Here is a 22,377-nt window from a genome sequence, read left to right as displayed (position 1 = left end):
CTGGGAGGCCAGATAAAGAGAAAACTCTCTGCATCCCCTGGCTTCTCCCTTGCCATTTGGGTGAGGGAAGGATTTGTCCAGGTTACTTCGGAGGGGTGAGGGGCTTATCTCCAAGCCGTTGTATTCTGTGGCTGGTCCCTCCTGGTCCCTCTTCTAGGAGAGACCCATAAAAAAGTGGCCTGGGGTGGGACTGAGAACTGAGGCAGGGGCAGGGGAGACCCACAGTGAGACCTCAAGGCTAAGAGCTTGAACTCTATGCTCAAACAGACCTTGGTTCAAACCCAGACCTCTCACTCTCAGCTCCAAGACTCTCTCCAAGCTTCAGTTCCCTGCTCCATAAAATGAGGATAACAAGAGCACTTATATATTGATTCAACATACCATGTGCCAGGCACTGTTCCAGACCCCCTGGATACACAGGGAACAGAACAGCCAGAGAGTGCTCATCCTCCTGCACAGGGCAGCCCCTGCTTCTTTCCTGCCCGTGGCTCTTTCCATCCACTCTCCCAGGGCCTTCAACATCATGGCAGACAAAAGGACACTGCCACCCACTGCCAGTCCCTCCCAGAGTGACTGAAGGTGGTCACACTGTGCCCACGCAGCCTCTCTCCCACTCACCAAGGGCTGGTTCCCAGCTGCCATCTTGCTGGGGCTCCATGTCATGTACATTGGCTCCAGAGTTAATGGATCACATGAGAACTCACGCAGGAAGAAACGCATGCAATGTTGATCAAATGAGTGGTCATTTTCTGTTGCTAATTGTCACTCTTGTGGCTATCAAGGTGTTCTGTTCTGTTGCTTATAAGATAAGCCCTTCTGCACACAGCTGTTCTAGGTGAGTGCCTGTCTCTCTTTGCAGTAAAATATATGGTCTTTGTGACAGCTACTTGCCACTCAGAGGTCATCTGGTTCATTAAACTGAGTAGCACTGGATTGCAAGTGAACAGCTCTTAAATCCAGCCCCCATGCCTACTGCACCCCCTGCCCTGCTGCTCCCCTGCCTGACCTGTGCCAGAAGGGTTCACGCACCCTCCAGCAACCTGGTCCCACTAATTTCTCTGCTCTCTGGCTCTGTCCTGCCCAGGCTGGGCCCCAGATGTCGCTCCCTCTTCATTCCTACTAATTCCAGCCCCTTCGCTCTACACAGCCTGGTAGCAGTTCTGGCTGCTGCTGGGACCATGTCTGGGCCGTTCTCCTCCTGGCTCTGCACACAGGACCTTTCTGCCTTGACTTCTTCTCCCCCAGGAGAGCTGTTCTCTCCCCATGGGCCGAACATCAGGAGTGGGCAGTGAGTGCCCCCAGCAAGCACTGGGGGGCAACCAGAGCATCTTTTAAAACAATGACTGTTATTGTACATATTTCAGGTATACAACATGATGCTATGGGATGCATATAGACAGTGAGAAGGTTACCATGATGAAGCAATTAGCATATCCATCATCTCACAGTTACCTAGATTTTTTGTTCTTGTGGCAAGAGCATCTAAAATCTACTCATTTAGCATGAACTCCACATACAGTACAATTTTATTACTACAGTCCTCATGTTATACAGTAGATTCTAGCCTTGTTCATCCTACATACCTGCTACTTTGTATCCTCTGACCTTTAAAAAATCCCTTTCAACCCTTTGTGGGGTATATACCTGGAAGTAGCCAGGTGTGGTGGCGGGCACCTGTAATCCCAGCTACTCCGGAGGCCGAGGCAGGAGAATCCCTTACAGCACCTTGTGATTTGCCTTCATAGACCTCATGACAATTCTAATTCTGTAGTGATTTTTGATTATCTGTTTAGCGTCTGTCTCCCCATATGAGTCTAAGCCCTAAGAAGGCAGGGACTAGGTCTCACTGCTGAATCCCCAGCACCCAGTTTAGGGCCTGACCTTCTGGTGAGAAGGAAGGAAGCTAGGGAGGGAGGAAATGAGGGAGGGAGGGAGGGAGCAAGGGAGGGAGGGACAGAAGAAGGAAAAAAGGGAGGGAGGGAGGGAGGGCAGGGAGGCTGAGGCAGGAGGATTGCTTGAGCCCAGGAGTTTGAGGCTATAGTGAGCCATGATCAGGTCATTGCACGCCAGCCTGGGCAACACAGCGAGACCTCATCCCTTAAAACAAAAAAAAAAAAAGAAAAGAGAAAAAAAAAAGAAGTTAGGAATTGGGGCTGGTCTGGACCAAGGGAGGTGGCATTAATGACCTCAAAGGTCCCCTTGAAGTCAGGGGCCCCACAGTTCTGTAAATACCAGGAATTCAGAGTTGCACCCTTTGGAGCCCATGGAGAGGCTCAGTGCTGAGTGGCCACTGCCTTCTCTCTTGCAGCCTGCCTACAGCATAGGAGCTGTGACGCCTGCATGTCCTCGGACCTGTCCTTCAACTGCAGCTGGTGCCATGTCCTCCAGAGGTTTGTGCCCAGGGTTACCCACTGACTCCTACTGGCCAAACATGGATGAGGGGAAGAGGGTGGCACGGCCCCGCTCCCGGCCTCAATGCCCACAGTCGGCCAACATTAGAGTATCTCTGGCCAGTGCCACTCTGATTCTTAGGACAAGAATATGGCCTGGGGGCTTCTGGAAGACCATTCAGGGATTCCAGCTGCTCGGGCTTCCTCCTCACACCCAGGAGGGGAGGATTCATCCTGGAACGGGGCTTCTCAGAGTGGTCCACAGCTGTGGGCATCAGACCTTGGGCTCCAGTTAAACATGCAGATTCCTGGGACCCATCCCAGACCCTCTGTCTCAGGATCTCTGGGAGAGAACCCAGGAAGCTGCATTTTAACATCATGCCTCATCTGTAAACAAGTGTCAGAACTGCCAGTTCACAGACAAAGTCTGGTCCAAAGAAAGACCCATGACCCCAGAACACCACCTCAAGAGCTTTCTTGGGCTGCAAGGGATTGTTCTGAAGACCAGGGGTGTGGACCACAGGCATCCATGGAAAGTTGGGGGAGCTAAAAAGCTGTGTTTGCTTGCTTTTAGAAGCTCAGAACGTTCTGGGTGAGATTCAGTTTCAGTGATAAAGTTCTTAAATCCATCTCCACTTCCACTCCTTGTTCTGAAATCGTTTCCTCACAGATTAGACTCAGAATTCAAGCTCTGTTCCCTGTCCAAGATAAATAAATGACAGGAGGAGGGGGAAGAAAAAGATTTCCTTGGGGACTAGAGTTCTCATGAGAGTGGGAAGCCCTATGAACTCCCAGAGCTTTTAAGGCAATCTCGAAAATTGCTAAATTATAGTCTCTGAGTTCCCGTGCAGCTGTGGTGCTGTTCCTTTCCAATGCTCCTTTCCAGTGCTTGCTTGCTTGCTTTTTTTTTTTTTTTTTTTTGAAACAGAGTTTTGCTCTTGTTGCCCAGGCTGGAGTGCAATGGTGCAATCTCGGCTCACTGCAACCTTCACCTCCCGGGTTCAAGTGATTCTCCTGCCTCAGCCTTCTGAGTAGCTGGGATTACAGGCACACACTGCCACACTCAGCTAAATTTTTTGTATTTTTTTAGTAGAGATGGGGTTTCGCCATGTTGGCCAGGCTTGTCTCAAACACCTGACCTCAGGTAATCCACCTGTCTCGGCCTTCCAAAGTGTTGGGATTATGGGCGTGAACTGCTGCCCCTGGTCCCAATGATTTCCTATGCCTCCACACCATGGCCCACTCTGGAGTCTAAGGGTAACATTAATTCCAGGATTCCTTTGCTCCTTTCCAATATCCTGCTGCAAGTATAGAAGTTCTCACCTTTATAGGCAGCCTGCCTAGCACACGGACACGGCTCTGGGCCCTGAGGGGATGGGGCGTGTCCATCAGGTCTCCCAGGTGTTCTTCCCACCAGCTGTGCTTTTATTCACTCTCTTGGGGGCCTCAGATTGTTTACCCTGTAAAATGGGCTGGGGTCATGTGATTCAGGAAGATGTGGGAACAAACACACTGTTATTTAAACTCCTCGAACAGTTTTTGTTTTGTTTTCTTTTGTTTTGTTTTGAGACAGGGTCTTGCTCTGTCATCCAGGCTGGGGTGCAGTGGTGCAATCACAGCTCACTGTGGCCTCAACCTCCTGGCTCAAGCAATCCTCCTGCCTCAGTCCCCCCTGTAGTTGAAACCACAGGTGCACACCACCACATCCGGCCATTTTTCTAATATTTTGTAGAGATGGGGTCTCACTTTGTTAGCCAAGCTGGTCTTGAACTCCTGGGTTCATGTGATCTGTCCTCCTTGGCCTCCCAAAATGCTGGGATTACAGGTGTGAGTCACTGCACCCAGGCTATCAAGAAGCATTTTTACAAAGCATTCAGCGTCCTTCGCATGATACTCACAGAGCCTCAGAAAGAATACCTAAGATAGACCCCAGGTTGGTTCTTCCTGGAGCAGAGCATTGCAGAGTAGTCTGCAGACTGTGAGGCTCTCCTTATACCTGGAGGGCTTGTAAAATGCAGATTCCTGGGCCCCATCCCACTGAATATGATCCTCTGGGACCAGGATCCCAGGAATCTGATTTTTGAAGTTGTCCCTCTTGTACCTTTCAAATTTGAGAACCATGGTCTCAGCGATGGAGAGATGGCCTCAGATGAGCCCTGGGATCCTGGGGCTGCCTGCCACCACATGACTCAGCTTTCACAAGCGCTGAGCCATGAGAACTGCAAAATGGGTCAGATGACAGCCAGACCCTCCCATCAATGCAACCCCCATTTAAAGCATACGCCCAAATTCAGAGACCATGAGTTTAATGAGGGTTGGGCCCTCCTCAGCATTAGGAGGTTGGTCAGGCTGGGGGAAGGGCAAGGCCTCTGATTGTGTGCATCTGCAGGGGTTGTGTCAGCAGAGGGGAGCACAGAGAAACTCCACCCGGGGGAGCACGGCTGGTGCGAGTTGGAAACCATCCCATCCCCAGGCGCCGCATGGGCCTGGGCTCACTCCTGCACACTGTCCTTTCTTACAAGCTCTCTGAAGCCTCAGCTGCAACTGAGAGCTGAACCCAGGTCCCCAAAAACCCGGAGGGCAGGGCCAGCTGACATGGTCTGTCTGGCAACAGCTGCAGTCAGTCCCCGCATGGTTCTCTGCTCCTCTCCCTCCACCCAGTCTGCCTTTCACAGCCTCCCAGAGCTTTCCTCCTTGCTCTTGGGCTGGAATGGATTTAAACAATTTCATCTCTCATGGCAGGTGCCCCCGCCCCCTGCCATGGCCCAGTCTGGAGTCTAAGGGTAACGTTAATTCCAGGGTTAGCTCCAGAAACGGGGGTCATAAACCCATACCAAAGGCTCAATCTTTTAAAGAATCAGTTAGCATGGTCTAAAAGAACTTTCTTTTTTTTTGTTTGTTTGTTTTTAAGAGACAGGGTCTTGCTCTGTCACCCAGGCTGGAGTGCAGTGCTGCCATCATAGCTCACTATAGCCTTAAATTCCTGGGCTCCAGCAATCCTCCTGCCTCAGCCTCTCAAAACGCTGGGATTACAGGCATGAGCCACCACACCCACACTAAAAGAAACTTTAGTTCTCAGCCTCCAATAGCCTTCCTAATCCTCCATCCCCCAAAGTAGTGGGCATAGAGGGCCTGACAGAAGGAGAGTGTGGCTGGCTCAGTTCAGCCATCCCTGCTGCAGCGGGAGCAGCTCAGAGCCCAGAGGCATCTGTAGAAGGAAAGACTGACAGCTCTTGGCAAGCCTTGGCCCTTGGCCTCACCGAACTTCAGTGGGTGCTGGTGCAGTTAACCTGCTGAGAGTTCCTTCTCGGCACTGGTGGTTCATGATGTTATTCTTCCTATGCAGATGTCCCTGGGCTTCAGTAGGGCTTGGAGGGTTCCCCTAGCACCAAAGAGTAAAGAACAAAAAGTTGGGAATGATCCATGGAGAGCATTCTCTGGTGCATCATCATGCCCCCATCCTTTCCCTACAGGGGTGCTTGGTGTCTTCCACCCAGCTGAGCTGCCCAATGCCCTCTCTGGAGACCCTTGTCAGCCAGTTGTAAATCTCTCCCAGCCTCCGGCAAGATCATTTCTGCCCTTGAATGATCACCTGGGAGGTGTTGACTAAATCTGCTGATGCCTACCTTTAGCCCCACTCTCCTTCCCAAGGTTAGGCCCCTCAATAACCAGGATGAAAACACGTATGTGAATTGCCTGGATTCTCAGCAGTGTCATGGCAGCTCACAGTCAAGACGACCTTGAGGATCACTGGAGCTCATGCAGTCCTGCTAGCCCCTACACCTACTCACGTGGGCAGATGAGGCCTTGGTCCTGGGGAGCTGGGTCAGAAGGAAGGCAGGGATGCCACAAATACCTTCATCTTCCAGGGAAGTAGAGGGAACAGGAGTGCCTGACTACCTCAGCCTGGGGACCTTAGCTCCTCTTCTCACTATCAGCAGAGAGTTGTTACTGAACAGTGAAAGGGGAGGGCTTCTTTGTCGATCCCATCACACCTCTGACCTTTTGGTCCTCCTGCAGATGCTCCAGTGGCTTTGACCGCTATCGCCAGGAATGGATGGACTATGGCTGTGCACAGGAGGTGAGAAGCATAAGTATCGGCTGCAATTCCTGTGCCAGGTGGTAGGGAATAGGAGGGAAGCCGGTAGAGCCCGCTCCTGCAAACTCCTCTCAAGGTGGCATTAGCTCTTGGCAATATCCTCCCCTCTATCTGAGATTTCTTTTCCAGACTGCCCTGAGACAATGAGACCCACTTTGGAAGGTTTCAGAGGGCTCTGTGGGTCTTTGAGGCGAGCATTCTGATGCCTTGGCCTTAAGTGGGCAGCTCTCAAGGAATTCTTTTGGTGCATGCAGAGGGGATGTTAGGCATGGCCTCAGCCACTGCTGGCTCCTCTGGGAGACTATGTACCTGCTGACGTTAATGACGCACCTGCTGAGCCTCTGGTCCTCTGGCTTTTGAGGAAGGCAGTCATTCTGGAAGTAAGGAGGGTGGTTCCGGGCATCTCCTTTCTAGAATCCCATCCAGGTTCCTTCTTGCTGCAAGAATTTTCCAGTACACTCAACACTGATTCTGGATGGAAAGCATCCTATTCTCACACCATAGACTAACACAGATGAGTCATTCATCTGTGCCCTCTTTTTTTTTTTTGCCCCCTCCCTTTATCTCTTCTTGCAAAGCAAGCATGCTGCATGTGCCAAGCATGTGACTGTGAGCTGCCCTACCCTCGCTCTTATTTAGGCTGACCCAGAAGCTGGGGCCATTGCCCCCATTGATCAGAGGCGAAAATGGGGGCTCAGAGAAGTTTAATGAATTGGCCTGCATCTTGCAGCTAGAAGGTGATGGGCCCAGCATTTAAATATCAACTCTCCAGAGCCCATGGCCATGCACTCACCACGGTCTATTTATTAGTCTGAGTCTGGGCTTAAAAAAAAATCTTGTCCAGCAGCCTACTTCTGAAGTTAGCTGTTGGTGACCGTTCAGATTTGCTCTATTTATTTGAGATTGGCATCTCAGCTCCTTCCTTGAGGAAGGATTTGAAGCAGCTGACAGATAAATTGCCCTGTAAGATAAGATGCTTTCAGGATGAAGGGAAAGGTGTAAATGCATTCAGGACACAGCACTGGCTCTCTCCTGCAGGCAGAGGGCAGGACGTGCGAGGACTTCCAGGATGAGTACCACAACTCGGCCTCCCCTGACACTCCCTTCAGCCCCTATGATGGAGACCTCACCACTACCTCCTCCTCCCTCTTCATCGACAGCCTCACCACAGAAGGTAAGTCCTGAGCCCAGGTGGGGAGCAGAGAGGAGGCCAGGAAGGAGAGCTACCCCTCTGGGCGCCCCCCTCTCTCTCCCTGACAGCGATGATCTTATGGGATGGGAACTGCCCCATCCTTTTATAGCTAAGGGGGCCTGAAGTTCAGACAGTTTAGGTCACTTGCTGGTGAGAAGCAGAGGCAGATTCAGAACTCGAACTCTACTCCTAGGCTCTAACCACTGTGCTGGCCCACATCAGGGCTACAGACAGAATTCACTGTGAAGAGGGGAAAAATTAATATCCCAGCCCAGTGCCAGGTATTTTATATAACTTATCTCCGCTAATCTTAATAGCAGTCCTCACAGAACCTGAAAAGGCTCATCCCTGTAGCAGATATGAACTCAATCCATACACTCAGGTGTGAGAGAAAGGCTGCCTTGTTTTTCTGTAAGTTCCCCCAGCTTCTCACTTTCAGGCCCTGGAGTGATGGATGGGGAATTCCACCTCAGCTGTCCATCCACCCTGACTATTCAGGTCTGGCCGTCCAGGGGCTTCCCTGCTACCTGGAGGCCTGGGGGTCTTGGTTGAAGCTGCCAGAGGTCCATCCCCCTGAATGCACCAGGCAGTGTCCCAGGAAGCCTTGTGCAGGCTCCTCTGGCCCCAGGCCTCAAATCTCTTCCCTTTCTCCCATGCCCCCTCCAGGATTCTGTAGCTATGTCTGAGACATTCCTCTCTTTTATCCTTTTTCAATACCCTGCATCGCAGCCAGGCACAGTGGCTCACACCTGTAATCCCAGCACTTTGGGAGGCTGAGGTGGGCAAATCACTGGGTTCGAGACCAGCCTGGCCAACATGGTAAAACCCCGTCTCTACTAAATATATAAAAATTGGCCGGGTGCGGTGGCTCACGCTTGTAATCCCAGCACTTTGGGAGGCCGAGGTGGGCGGATCATGAGGTCAGGAGTTTGAGACCAGACTGGCCAACACAGTGAAACCCCATCTCTACTAAAAATACAAAAATTAACTGAGCGTGGTGGTGGGCGCCTGTAGTCTCAGCTACTCGGGAGGGTGAGACAGGAGAATTGCTTGAACCTGGGAGGTAGAGGTTGCAGTGAGCCAAGATCATGCCACTGCACTCCAGCCTGGGTGGCAGGGTAAGACCCTGTCTCAAAACAAAACAAAACCCCGCATCCAGCTTTGAAAGCCCCGTCCCTTTAGGCTAAGACTGAAAGACTTGTGGGTTCTTTATAGCCTCCCCTGAACCAAATATCTGCTTGAAAGGAATAATGATAACAAGGAAAGGAAAGAAGAAAAAAGTTAATATTTTAAAACATTATTCAGCCACTATTTTCTTCCCCCTCTAACCCTATGTTAGGATTTTTTTTTTTTTTTTTTAAGACGGGGTCTCACTATTGCCCAGGCTAGAGTACAGTGGTGTGATCATGGCTCACTGCAGCCCCCAACTCCTGGGCTCCAGCAATCCTCCCACCTCAGCCTCCCAAGCAGCTGGGACTACAGGCATGTACCACCATACCTGGCTAATTTTTAAAAAATTTTTTGTAGAGATGAGGTCTCACTATGTTGCCCAGGCTGATCTCAAACTCCTGGGCTCAGGTGATCCTCCTGCCTCAACCTCTAAAAGTGCCGGGATTATAGGCCTAAGCCCCCATGCCTGGCCCACAGTCCTTTCTTATAGATAAAGAAAGAGGCTCGTAAAGGGGCAAAGTAGGTTATTGAAAGTTATGTGAGGGGTAAGTGGTGAGATGTTCTTTCCACAGTGTCCCCTTTCTTTTTTCTTTAGACCTAGTCTCGCTCTGTCACCCAGGCTGGAGTGCAGTGGTACAATCTCAGCTCACTGCAACCTCTGCCTCCCAGGTTCAAGCAATTCTCCCACCTCAGCCTCCCAAGTAGCTGGGACTACAGGCGCACACCACCACACCTGGCTAATTTTTGTATTTTTAGTAGAGATGGGGTTTCGCCATGTTGGCCAGGCTGGTCTCAAACTCCTGACCTTGTGGTCCACCCACCTCAGCCTCCCAAAGTGCTGAGATTACAGGCGTGAGCCACCGAGCCTGGTGTGTCCCCTGCCTTTCCTAGAAAACTAGAGAACAAGGGCAGGGACCCATGGACCTGGCTGGGGGTAAGTTGTGGAGGAGAATGAATGAATGATAGGAAAGCACCAGCATTTTTGGGGACCAACTCTATGCCCAGTAGGGTGCTAAAGTGGCATGTAAATTAATATTCAGTCCTCCCAACAATCCTGGATCTTGACACTGTTATATCCCTGTTTCATAAAGGAGACACTAAGGCTCAGAGAGGCAGATGACTTCCCAAGGTCACACAGCCAAGAAGGGATAGAGTCAGGTTTCATCTAGCTCCAAAAGCAGAGATCTTTCCCCTCAACCCCATTGCCTCTCTTGGTGCTGAAAGAAATGGAAAAGGCTCTATGTGAATTCAGGGTCAGGGTAGAGTAGCAAAATGTGGGAAAGTGAGGCAGATTGTGACAGCTCCCATCACTCTGAAGTTGCTCCGGAATAACAAGGAGCTGGCACTGAGAGCAGAGCATGCGGTGCTGCTGCAGGGGATTCAGTGAAAAAGAAGTAGAGGCTGGGAGAGGAGGCTCACGCCTGTTATTCCAATACTTTAGGATGCTCAGGCAGGCGGATCACTTGAGCTCAGGAGTTCAAGACCAGCCTGGGCAACGTGGCAAAACTATGTCTCTACCAAAAATCAAAAATTAGCTGGGCGTGGTGGCCCTTATGTGTAATCCCAGCTACTCAGGAAGCTGAGGTGGGAGGATCGCCTGAGCCTGGGAGGTTGAGGCTGCAGTGAGCTATGATTGTGCCACTGCACTCTAGCCTGGGTGACAGTGAAACACTGTCTCAAAAAAAGAAAAAGAAAGAAAGTAAAAAGAAAAGAAAAGAAAAGAAAAAGAAGCAGAAAGAAACTTTGCCCTTTGGGGAGTTGGTGACTGAGTCCAGGGGTAACCTTCCAGTCAAAGAAAGCTCCTCTTACAAGGAGGTAGTCCCTGCTTAGTTACCACCAGTTAGCCCCCTAGGCTTACTGAGGGCATGTTCTGAGCCCAGCACTGGGCCAGGAGGGCTGCAGACACACCCTGCCGCATCCAGAGGGTTTAGCCAGACAGTGTCTGGTGGAGCCACAGTGTCAGAGGCTAGAAGGGGGGCTGTGGTGGCATGGGGAGCCCAGGGCACGCCGCTTGGGGGCCAAGCCTAAATCCTGACTTGTTATTACTGAGCCCCCTGGGCTGTCCTACAGCCCACCACGTAGGTCCTCTGTCCTACAGAGGCAGTGAGTTCTGTCTGCCAGTTTTATTATCTGTGTGCATCCCCTGCCAGCTCAGGAATGGGTCTCACTTCTATGTTTTGTGTAATGGTTCCCAACAGAAAACATTCATTAGAGTAAAAAGTGAAGACAGTTAGGGCTCTATGTCCTTCCAGTCCTGGAAGAGGTGGCAAAGATTGTGAAGTTACATCTGTAAGAGAAAAAACTTTTTGGAGTGTGGTACGGGATCTTGCTATGTTACCCAGGCTGGACTTGAACTCCTGGGCTCAAGGATGCTCCCGCCTCAACCTACTGAGTAGCTGCAGGTACGTGCCATTGTGCCTGGTTTATAAGAAAAAACATTTTTAATGATGACTTCCCCCGACATGCCCAAGTTGCAAGGCATCTTGGCAGGACAGCTTGAGTCACTCTCCTGCCTGTGTGGTTACAGCCCACACAGGGAGACTTGCAGAGGCAGGCGTGGGATAGAGTCTTTCCCGTCCATTCTATGAGGGTACAGGCTCCAACAGGGAGATGTGAACGAAGGGACCCAGCAGGGGCCTGCCTGGGCAGGACAGAGGTAGAAAGCAGCAGGGCAGGAGGAGCGGGAGACATGGGGGCTGGATTTAAGAGCTGTTCACTCGCAATCAAACGCTACTCACTTAAATGAACCAGAAGACCTCTGAGTGGCAAGTAGCTGTCACAAAGCCCATGCATTTTATTCCAAAGAGAGACAGGCACTCACCCAGAACAACTGTGTGCAGAAGGGCTTATCTTATAAGCAACAGAACAGAACACCTTGATAGCCACAGGAAGTGACAACTAACAACAGAAAATGACCACTCATTTGATCAACATTGCATGCATTGCTTCCTGCGTGAGTTTAAATACCTTGTTAGGCCAGGTGAGGTGGCTCTCGCCTATAACCCCAGTGCTTTGAGAGGCTGAGGTAAGAGGATTGCTTGAGCCTAGGAGTTGGAGACCAGCCTGGGCAACACAGTGAGACCTCATCTCAAAAAAATATTTTTTTATTAGCCAGGTGCAGCTACTCGGGAGGCTGAGGTGGGATGGTCACTTGAGTTCAGGAGGTCAGGGCTGCAGTGAGCTGTGATTGTACCACTGCACTCCAGACCGTGTGATGGAGCAAGACCTCGCTCCATAAATAAATAAATAAATAAATAAATAAATAAATAAATAAAGTTCAGGTGCTTAGGGCAAGAATCTTCAGTCATTTACAGCATTCTCCTGACATGAAACTCTTGCTTGTCTTTTCCCATAAAAATCTGCTTGGGAAGGAATCATAGGAAGGGTGGACCCTTGAAACTTACTTAGAAAGCCACAGGCGACAGGTCTCGAGGTATAGACAAAAAGTGGGTTGGGACTGTCTCCTGCACACTGCAGCCCCAGGGAGTCTCCAAGCTGATCTCACCTTGTGACACATACAGTCCCTCTTCAGACCCATACTCAGCTCTCTATTGCCCTGCAGAAGAACGTGCACAGCCTCCTATTGCTCTCTTGGCAGCCGGCCCTCCACTCCCAGCCTCATCTCTCACCAGCTGCCGCTCATATACTCCCCACCCTCCAGCTACACTCAACTGCTGTGTGATGTTGAGCAAGTCTCCTCCCCTCTCTGAGCCTCAGTTTCCTTACCTCTAAAATGAAAGTTTGGGCTGAACCTCCCTAAAGTCCCATCTGGACTCAGAGTGACAAAGGCCGTAATGAGTCCACTAATCTTGCTCCTTCTGTCCTCTCTCTTTGAAGATGATACCAAGTCGAATCCCTATGCAGGAGGAGATGGTGAGTACAGAACCACCTGCCCTCAGCGTCAGACCCAGCGCCTCTTGGACCCACCCCAGAAGAGGGTGCAGCAGCTGCCTGCACTGTTTTTATGAGTGCGGAGAGGGAGCAACTGCAGCCTGAGCATCCCAGACCTTCTGCTGGGTGGGGAGGCAGGGGTGCTTCTGGGTACAGGTGCCCTAGATTGAAGGAACATGTCTACCCGACATTTCTCACCTCAGCCATGAACCTCCTGTGGTTCTTCTCCTGGCTCTCTGCCCTTGAATATTCACTGCCCAGAAAGGAGTGGGAGGAGGGGAAGGACTGAGCCAGGGCAGGCATGGGTGGGGCCTGTGGCCATCCCCTCCGATCCCCACGGGCTCATAGTCAGCAAGGGGTAGAGAGCAGCTTCTTTCCTCACTCAGGCTGGCAGAGGACATAAAATGGTCCACTACAATTTTTGCAGGGTACCAGAAGGTGGGACTCACTGCAGCCTCCTAGGATTACCTAGAAGGATAATCTCCTTTCTGAGGGTGGGAGCTGCCCCCACCTCCCCTGCCCTTTGCCCAGAGCCAGCTCAGGCCTTTGTTGCAACCTGTGCAAGAGTAGAGATGAAAGTGCCTTCCAACCCCAGGGCTGGAGATTGTCATCTGGGCTTCCAGCAGGAGAGGAAAGATTATTAATGCAGCACAGTGTGATGGTGTCCCCCAGCAGAGATGGAGCCATTGCTCCTCCATAGGCAGTGGGTGTGAGTGTGTGTGTGTGTGTTGTGGGGGTGGCTGGGCCATAATCCCCTCACTCTGCACCATGTGCTCATCAGCAGAAGCCCTCATCATCAAATCATCAGAGCCACTGCAGGCTGCAGGCTGATTGCCATCCAGGTCAGGGGAGGTTCACTTGGGGCATTTCACCTCAGTCCTCCCACCTGTTGGCAGACAGAGGCCCTAGCCATGCCCTGGAGTGCCCCAGGAGAGTTTCTCTCCTGGGTGTCCTCTGCTTACAGAGTGCAGAGTAGAGCAAAGGGGATGGGGAGGACAATGATTTTGAGTGCATGCAACATCCCATTAAAACTCACCACCCCTAGCTGCCTTCCAACCCACCCACTAGCTGTGTAGGAAGAATGCAACATTTTTGTTGCCAGCCTGCTCATCTGTCTTCTCTACCTCATTATCTCCACATTCCTTTAGGATAGGGTAAAGAGGCAAATAGCCACCCCAGGTAGTGTCAGGCAACTAGGTTTTTTAGGGGTGGGCACTGAATTTGTGTGTCTGTGGGGAAATCACTTAACCTCTCTGTTATTTCCATTACCTCAGTCATGCACGAAAGGGGTTGAGCTTCCAGCTCTGTGGAAAATACTCTCTCCCCCGGGATGTATTTCAAATGCCTAGGATGTTCTCAGAGAGTGCCTGTTGGCTTCTTGGCTTCCAGAGGACCTACATCATTCCATATACTTTCTTGGAGCTTCTCTGACGGGCCTGCCAGTTTTTTTGTTTTGTTTGAGATGGAGTCTCACTCTGTCGCCCATGCTTGAGTGCAGTGTCACGATCTCGGCTCACTGAAACCTCCGCCTCCTAGGTTCAAGCTATTCTCCTGCCTCAGCCTCCTGAGTAGCTGTGACTACAGGAGTGTGCCACCACACCTGGCTAATTTTTGTATTTTTAGGAGAGATGGGGTTTCACCATGTTGGCCAGGCTGGTCTTGAAATCCTGACTTCAGGTGATCCGCCTGCCTTGGCCTCCCAAAGTGCTGGAATTAGAGGAGTGAGCCATCACAGCCAGCCCCTGCCAGTTTTTCTAAAAGCTGAGGACACAGAGTTGAATAAGACATCATCCTTGCCCTCCAAGAGGTCACAATCTGGGAGTGGACAGTGATAGGAAAAACTATGGTCATTTGCCATCATAATAGCTAATACTTATTGAAGTCATCCAAAATGGGAGACATGGTCCTCAGTGCTTGACATGAATCATGTCATTTTAACCTTCACAATAACCCCATTAGGTGGGTATTATTATCCTTGTTCAACAGAAGTGATAATGAAGACAGAGAAAGGTTAGATAATTTGCACAAGGTCACACAGCTAGTAAGTGGCAGAGCATAGATTTCAATCCAGGCAGCCAGATTTCAGATCCCAAACTCTTAACCCTCAGATGCCCTTTGTGAATTCCTTAATAGCACTTATGTAGTGGCACAGATATCAGAGAGAACTTCTCTTATGATCCTTATTAGACATTTGGGGCAACTTTTAGGTGATTTTGGAAAACTACCCAGATGGTGTCGAGCACAACATGAATGCCTTACTCATAATGATTCCAACTCCCACCCAACCTCTTCCTGTATTTGATACGTGGACCCAAAGGCTCTGTCGGCTTTCATCTCTGAGACTTTGTTAGAACCCAAGACCCCATGGTTCCACCTTCCCTGCTCCCCTGCAGCCCCTGCCTGCCCTAATGATCTCTCCACAGGCCTTCAGAACAACCTGTCCCCCAAGACCAAGGGCACCCCTGTGCACCTAGGCACCATCGTGGGCATTGTGCTGGCAGTCCTCCTCGTGGCGGCCATCATCCTCGCTGGAATTTACATCAATGGCCACCCCACATCCAACGCTGCGCTCTTCTTCATCGAGGTCCGTGTCATCTGTGGCCGCAGGGCTGGCTGCCATCCGCTTCTGCGTCAGCGTCTCCTGGGCCATTTGTTCCCTGCCTCTCCCCTTCTCCCTCTCCCCTGCCACATACCTGAGAAGACCTCATCCACCCCATCCTGACACATTTCGAGATAGCTGGCGCCCATTAAGTCCTGCACCCTGAGAAATCAGCACCTCAGAACTCCCTCGGCCCTCCTGTCCTGTGGAACAACCCCTCTGCTTTTGTTCCCCCATTCGTGAAATCAGAAAAGAATCCCCGGAGGAAAGAAAGAAGGCCACAGTGCCACACAGTGCCCATCTAGTGGCTGTGCAGCCTATCTCTAGTGATTTATGGTCTCATGCCCAAATGCCAGGCTCAGTTCTTACTCAAAGCCATGATGGAACCAGGGCCTCTGCCTCTTTTGCCTACTGATACCTGCCTTTAAGGTTAAAATTGAGGGGCACGTGCAGTGGCTCCTTCCTAAGATCCTAGCACTTTGAGAAACCGAGGCAGGATTACTTGAGCACAGGAGTTTAGAGACTTACCTGAGCAACAGAGCAAGACTCCGTCTCTACAAAAATTTTAAAAATTATCCCAGCATGGTGGCACGCACCTGTGGTCCCAGCCACTTGGGAAGCTGAGGTGGGAGGATCCCTTGAGCCCAGTGGTTTGAGGCTGCAGTGAGCCCTGATCATACCACTGCACTCCAACCTGGGCGATACAGGAGACCCCATCTCTAAAATAAAAATGAAATAGACAAGTGAAATAATGATAAGAGCTGCCCTCTGAGAGCTTTAGTTGAGGATGCTAAGTTTTGAACGTCTCATTTCTGAAGAGCCAGCCTGAGGGGCAGCATGGGATGTGAGGCTCAGCCTCCTTCACTTGGGGCCGCAGAGCTCAGCAGCTCCTGCCCCCAATCCTCCACTTCTGGCTTCTAAAGTTCCCCACAGGGTGCAGCAGTGGTGCCTCTGTGACCCTAGTCTCCTCCACATGGGTCACGAGCCCACCAGCCTCATTACCCACAGGCCTAGGTCATTCCCCCAATTTCTTTTTCTTTTTCTTTTTCTTTTGTTTTTGAGATGGAATCTTGCTCTGCCACCCAGGCTAGAGTGCAGTGGCATAATCTCGGCTCACTGCAACCTCTGCCGACCGGGTTCAAGCGATTCTCCTGCCTCAGCCTCCTGAGTAGTTGGGATTATAGGCACGTGCCACCACACCCGGTTAATTTTTGTATTTTTAGTAGAGACGGGGTTTCAGCATCTTGGCCAGGCTGATCTTGAACTCCTGACCTCCTGATTCACCCGTCTTGGCCTCCCAAAGTGCTGGGATTACAGGTGTGAGCCACCGTGCCCGGCCCTATTTCCCCAGTTTCTTAGGAGGCTTAGCCATTCTGAAGTCTTAGCCTACCTGGGTAACACCTGGGAATTGCAGATCCCCAGGCCACAGGGATTCTGATAGGGCAGGTCTAAGGCAGGCCCAGGAATCTGCATTTTATTTATTTATTTATTTATTTTTGAAAGTCTCACTCTGTCACCAAGGCTGGAGTGCAGTGGCACAATCTTGGCTTACTGCAGCCTCTGCCTCCGGGGTTCAAGCAATTCTGGTGCCTCAACCTTCTGAGTAGTTGGGACTACAGGCTCGTGCCACTACACCCAGCTAATTTTTGTATTTTTAGTAGAGATGGGGTTTCACCATGTTGGCCAGGCTGGTCTTGAGCTCCTGGCCTCAAGTGATCTGCCCACCTTGGCCTCCCAAAGTGCTGGGATCACAGGCATGAGCCACCGCACAGGCCAGAATCTGTATTTTAATAAGCCCCCTATTGACTCTGATGTGGACCCTATGCTACCTTGGAGGGTTATCTTGGCATTTCCAGATCCTCAGGCATCATTCCAGCCATCTCTGAGCCACTTCCTCACATTGCAGTCCCAGGTCTCCACTTGGTGTATTGCTGAATCTTTTAGCTATGAGTTCTACAGACCACGCAGTGAAAGATAAAGTGTCCTCCTTCCACACTTTAGCTTCCAGCAGGTTTCCCAGTGGTTGGGGGATCACAGCAGGGAACATTTTAGGGAAAGGGTCCCTGAAGGTCAGTTGTGTGGCTCCTGGTAGGCCCCAAGTGCCCCAGGGCCCTTGTAAGAGAGAGCCTTCGTTGGCTCTGTCGCTCAGGAGTGTGGGGTCCCCATGGTGGGGGCATGCCCGCTGACTTTGCCTCTGTGCCTTCTGCAGCGTAGACCTCACCACTGGCCAGCCATGAAGTTTCGCAGCCACCCCGACCATTCCACCTATGCAGAGGTGGAGCCCTCGGGCCATGAGAAGGAGGGCTTCATGGAGGCTGAGCAGTGCTGAGAACACCAGGTCTCCCTTGTGAAGACTTTGAGACCACAGAAAAGACAGTTAAAGCAAAGAAGAGAAGTGACTTTTCCTGGCCTTTCCCAGCATGCCCTGGGCTGAGAAGAGATGGTGGTTTATGGCTCCAGAGCTGCTGCTCGCTTCGTCAGCACGCCCCGGATGTTGAAGAGGGGACCAAAAAACAACCACATGGATTTTTTATAGGAACAATAATCTAATCTCATCCTGTTTTGATGCAAGGGTTCTCTTCTGGGTATTGTAACCATGAAACAGCAGAAGAACTAACATAACTAACTCCATTTTTGTTTAAGGGGCCTTTACCTATTCCTGCACCTAGGCTAGGATAACTTTAGAGCACTGAGATAAAACGCAAAAACAGCAACCATGCCATTTGCAAAACTAACTCTGGGATTAAAGGGGAAGCATGTAAACAGCTAACTATTTTTGTTAAAGATTTATAGGAACGAGGAGGAGGTTTGGCTGTTGTCACATGAGAGACTGTTAGCCAACGACAAGGAAGTTCCGCAAACCTCCCCTGGACCCTTGCTGGTGTCCAGATGTCTGCGGTTGTCAGCCCCTTCCTTTCCCCCGACCTAAACAGAAAAGACAAGGCAAAACCCACATAATTTTAAGACAGTTCTTTAGGACATTAGTCCACCATCTTCTTGGTTTGCTGGCTCTCCGAAATAAAATACCTTTCCTTGCTCCAACTCCTTGTCTCTCAACATATTGGCTGTCACGCAGCAAGCAGAATGAATTTGGACTCAGTTACAGGCTGTCAATGGTCTGCTCTGTAGCAGTCTCAGAGCCTCCCGACCTGGAGATGGCCAGACAGCCAGATCCCCTGCTCCTGGCCACCTAAAACCCCTGCATATGACACAGGTTAACTAAAGTCAAGACTGGGGCTGCGGCATTCCAGGGTCCCTAGACTCACGCTGGTCCTCAGCCGGGTGTGGTGGCTCACACCTGTAATCCCAGCACTTTGGGAGGCTGAGGCAGGCGGATCACCTGAGTTAGGAGTTTGAGACCAGCCTGGCCAACATAATGAAACTGTCTCTACTAAAAATACAAAAAATTAGCTGGGTGTGGTGGCACTTGCCTGTATCCCAGCTACTCAGGAAGCTGAGACACAAGAATCACTTGAACCTGGGAGGCAGAGGTTGCAGTAAGCTCAGATAGCACCACCGCTCTCCAGCCTGGGTGACAGCAGAGCGAGACTCCGTCTCAAAAAAAAAAAAAAAAAAAAAAAAAAAAAAAGGCTGATCCTCATGGCTATAGAGTTGGCGTCTTAGCCCTGGCTTCTGTAGCTCTGAAAGCCTAAAGAAGGTGTTCTCTCCATCTGTTAAACACAGTACAGCGGCTCTCAGCCCTTGGGGCATGTTATCATGGGAAGGAAGTAAAATAAGAGGAGAGAAAAGAACTCAAGGGGGAACTGCATTTTAGGCTTTGCTCTCTTACCTTGCCCTTTCTGCTCAGAACCAATAACTTCTGCATCAAAACATGTTACAGCCTGCATCAAGGGCTTTACCCCAACCTGCGGCCCAGCTTTCCCTGAGCGAGCTTGCTATGCGCAGCCACATTTACCATGAGGGGCTCCCTATTCTGATGGCCTGTTTGGTGCCGAGTTTATTCACTAGCCTGTTCTGGTGTCAGTGCCTGTACATACCTCCAAAGGCAGGACTTGCCTGATAAATATTTTTCCTCCTCTGAACTGGATTTTATAGGCATTAAAAACAAGTCGGGTGGCTCAAGGGCTCCTTGAGACATACCTAGCAGGGAACTGCAGGTGGATTCTGTTGAGCGGCAAAGCGCCTGAGTGGTTGGGACACAGGCAGCTGGCATGGAAGGGATGTTTTTTTGAGAAAGGGACTCACTGTGTCGCCCAGGGCAAGGATGCCCAAATACACCAGGTTGGGGAGGCACCTACTAACCACTTGCTTTCCCTGGAGCCCGCATGTGTCTGTGGGGCGGGGAGGCCTAGGGTTCTACGGCTGCCTGGGATGGGTGTGCACAGTGTGTGAAGTACCTACAACCTTGCCTTGCTAGACTGTCAGTCAGTTGCAGGGCTGGCCACAAGACCCATGTCTCCATCTGGTCACACTCCATAGCTACCCAGTTAACCTGCTCTAAACTTTGGAGAACTCCAGGATCTGTCCAAGAAATGCTTATCTGGCCAAGCATGATGGCTCGTGCCTGTACTCCCAGCACTTTGGGAGGCCAAGGTGGGAGGGTTGCTTGAGCCCAGGGGTTTGAGACCAGCTTGGGCAACAATAACAGCAAAAATGCCAGGTGTAGTGGGGCGCACCTGTAGTCCCAGCTACTAGGGAGGCTGAGGCAGAAGGATCACTTGAGCCTGGGAGGTTGGGCTGCAGTAGGTCATAATCATCATAATCATGCCACTGTACTCCAGCCTGGGCGACAGAGTGAGACCCTGTCTCAAAAAAAAAAAAAAAAAAGAACAGAAAAAGATAATGCTTACATTGTCAGGGATCCTATAGACAATCATCATTAACTCTATGAGATGCTTGGTTCTATTTTTTGGGAGACTCGGTCTAAGTGTTTTGGCTTGAGAAATCTGTAGGCTTCTCTTGGTGACACATCTCTAGTACTTTTTGTCATAAACAAACAGGCCGTCTGCCGCCAAATACCTCCACTCCCCATGCCACTGACATCCCATGGGTCAGCCAGGCTTGCTTTGACTGAGGGCGAGGCATCTGGAACTTTCTCTACCTGCAGGGGCTAGCAGCAGAGGCCTCTCTGCATCACCACCCCTTCCTCCACTCCTGACATTCTTTCCCTTCAGGCATCTAACATGGTTGGCCGAGCTCCCAGTGGGGAAACATGTGCTAGAGTTAGGGAGTGGGACAAGTGGTGCCGTGCATGGAATCAGGCCACAACAGGAACTGGCCATTTGAGACACACACAGGTGGTAGATGCTTTGCTGGTGGGCTGTGCTTCCCTCATCCAGAGAGCTCTGTTACAGCCCACTGTGTCCTTCAGAAGCTTGAAAGGAACCCAAATCTTTGCTGCGCTGTCCTTTTTCTTCCCCTAATTCAGACCCTCCTTCCACCAGCACCCCTCTACCTCCACCCTCAGCTCTTCCTTGCCTGGTTTATGAAGCAGGGCTGAGGCCTCACGTTTCCAACTCTTGATTGTCACTCGCATCCTCACAAAGGATAAACCACGGAGCAACTGGAAAACCATCAGCCAAGCATTCGGATGAGTCTGGTTATTGGTCCACCTCCGACCAGATTCCCTTACACTTAACTCACTTCTTTCTTTGGCAATGACCCTCATGACATGTATAAAAGGGTATGACTAAGAAGAGGCTGTGATCTAACATTTATTTGCTGCTATTTTTTACTCTGACTGGGGTGAGCTCTAGATTTTAATTCCAAATGTTCTTCAGAAGCAGCCCCAGCTCATCACTGGGAAAGAACTGCCCCTGCAAACCAGCTAAATTTGAGAGTTTAAATTCCCTGCCCCTAAAACTTCTCACAGAGCTGGGGAGTTGGTGGCAACTTTCCAAGTCAAGGTCTTGCTTAGAAAGTCCTTCACTGCATGACCAGGTGCAGTGGCTCACGCCTGTAGTCCCAGGTACTTGGGAGCCTGAGGCAGGAGGATCGCTTGAGCTCAGGAGTTCAAGGCTGCACAGAGCCACAATCATCCCACTGCATTTGTTTAAAAATAAATTTTTAAAATTTGTGTGTTTCATCAGGGGTCTCCTGTATCTGTGTATGTTTGTGTGTGTGTGTTTGTATACAGCCTTGTCCAATGTTTTTAGCAATAATATATGCACACACAGGTATTTTGTTGCTAAAGAGATTGGACAAGGTTGTAGCTGTGCTCAGGCTTCAGCTTGGTTTGTTAAATTAAGAGAGAGAGAAACAATGACAAGAGCTGCTGGCCAACCACACTATTCAAAAAGCAAAGTGTCCACCACTAAAGTTGACCATTCATCTGGTTGCAGGCAAGGCTAAGGCTCTCTCTCCTCTAGTTCCTGGAATAGACTCACAGGTTGGCATGAAGCACTGATTAGGGGCTGCACTCAGACTCCCTGGCCATGCGAACCTACACCAGAAGAGTCAGTGTCACAGATACAATGCGGCCAATCTCTGTCTCCAAAAACCTACCTGAATTTAGTGATACAATTAGAAAGATCTGGAAACTGAGGGCACCCAGCCTTTTAAAACACAATGTATTCACGTGTTTAGTGTAAACTGTCTGCATGGATTCTCGGTGTTAATAATAAAAGGAAGCACTCTTTTACAACTCCTGCTGTGTGCAAAATAAAGTGCAAAGGATTTGGGGTGGCATTCTGAAGACCACCACACATACCTTGGTTCTGATGGCTGCTGGACTCCAACTTCTTCACTGAGACATGATCTTGGGAACAGCCTCCAGCTATCTGCTCATCAGAGGTGCGTTCTTTAACCTCCTGCACCACCTCCAAGAGAAACAGCCTAAAAAGAAACGCCAGCTGTTTACTTATATTGGGCCCGTAAATCCCTGGAAGTAAACCCCGTGCATTTTTGTCTACTGTCTGAGGACACACAATAAATCTGAGAAAGTCTATGCTGTCACATTTCTGGATGCTTTGCATTTGAACAACTTTAGCCGCCTCATTGTGTTTTTATTACTTTGTGGTTTTACTCACAAAACATGGTTTAGCGAACCAAAACAAAGAGAGGAAAAATGTGAACA

At 50.4% G+C, this 22,377-nt stretch overlaps 1 protein-coding gene and 1 pseudogene across 2 annotated transcripts in view; one reads left to right on the top strand and one right to left on the bottom strand.

Annotated features, from left to right (window-relative positions):
• The window catches only part of PLXDC1 (plexin domain containing 1), an 87,013-nt gene extending 68,630 nt beyond the window's left edge, over positions 1-18,383 (top strand). Inside the window, exons 9-14 of one of the 2 annotated variants that reach the window (XM_025363654.1) lie at positions 2,309-2,390; positions 6,411-6,471; positions 7,528-7,663; positions 12,689-12,724; positions 15,166-15,326; positions 17,551-18,383. In XM_025363654.1, coding sequence (XP_025219439.1) covers positions 2,309-2,390; positions 6,411-6,471; positions 7,528-7,663; positions 12,689-12,724; positions 15,166-15,326; positions 17,551-17,670 — 596 coding nt within the window. In that variant the 3' untranslated portion in view covers positions 17,671-18,383. The remainder of the gene's footprint in view (positions 1-2,308; positions 2,391-6,410; positions 6,472-7,527; positions 7,664-12,688; positions 12,725-15,165; positions 15,327-17,550) is intronic. The other variant, XM_025363655.1, reaches the window with a different exon arrangement.
• Positions 18,384-21,721: 3,338 nt separating this feature from the next.
• The window catches only part of LOC112610111, a 40,042-nt pseudogene continuing 39,386 nt past the window's right edge, over positions 21,722-22,377 (bottom strand).

The sequence above is a fragment of the Theropithecus gelada genome, chromosome 16, assembly GCF_003255815.1.
Source record: "Theropithecus gelada isolate Dixy chromosome 16, Tgel_1.0, whole genome shotgun sequence".
NCBI classification, from domain to species: Eukaryota; Metazoa; Chordata; class Mammalia; order Primates; family Cercopithecidae; genus Theropithecus; species Theropithecus gelada.
The sequence above is the reverse complement of the archived record's forward strand: the minus strand, read 5'-3'. Positions and strand labels throughout refer to the sequence as shown.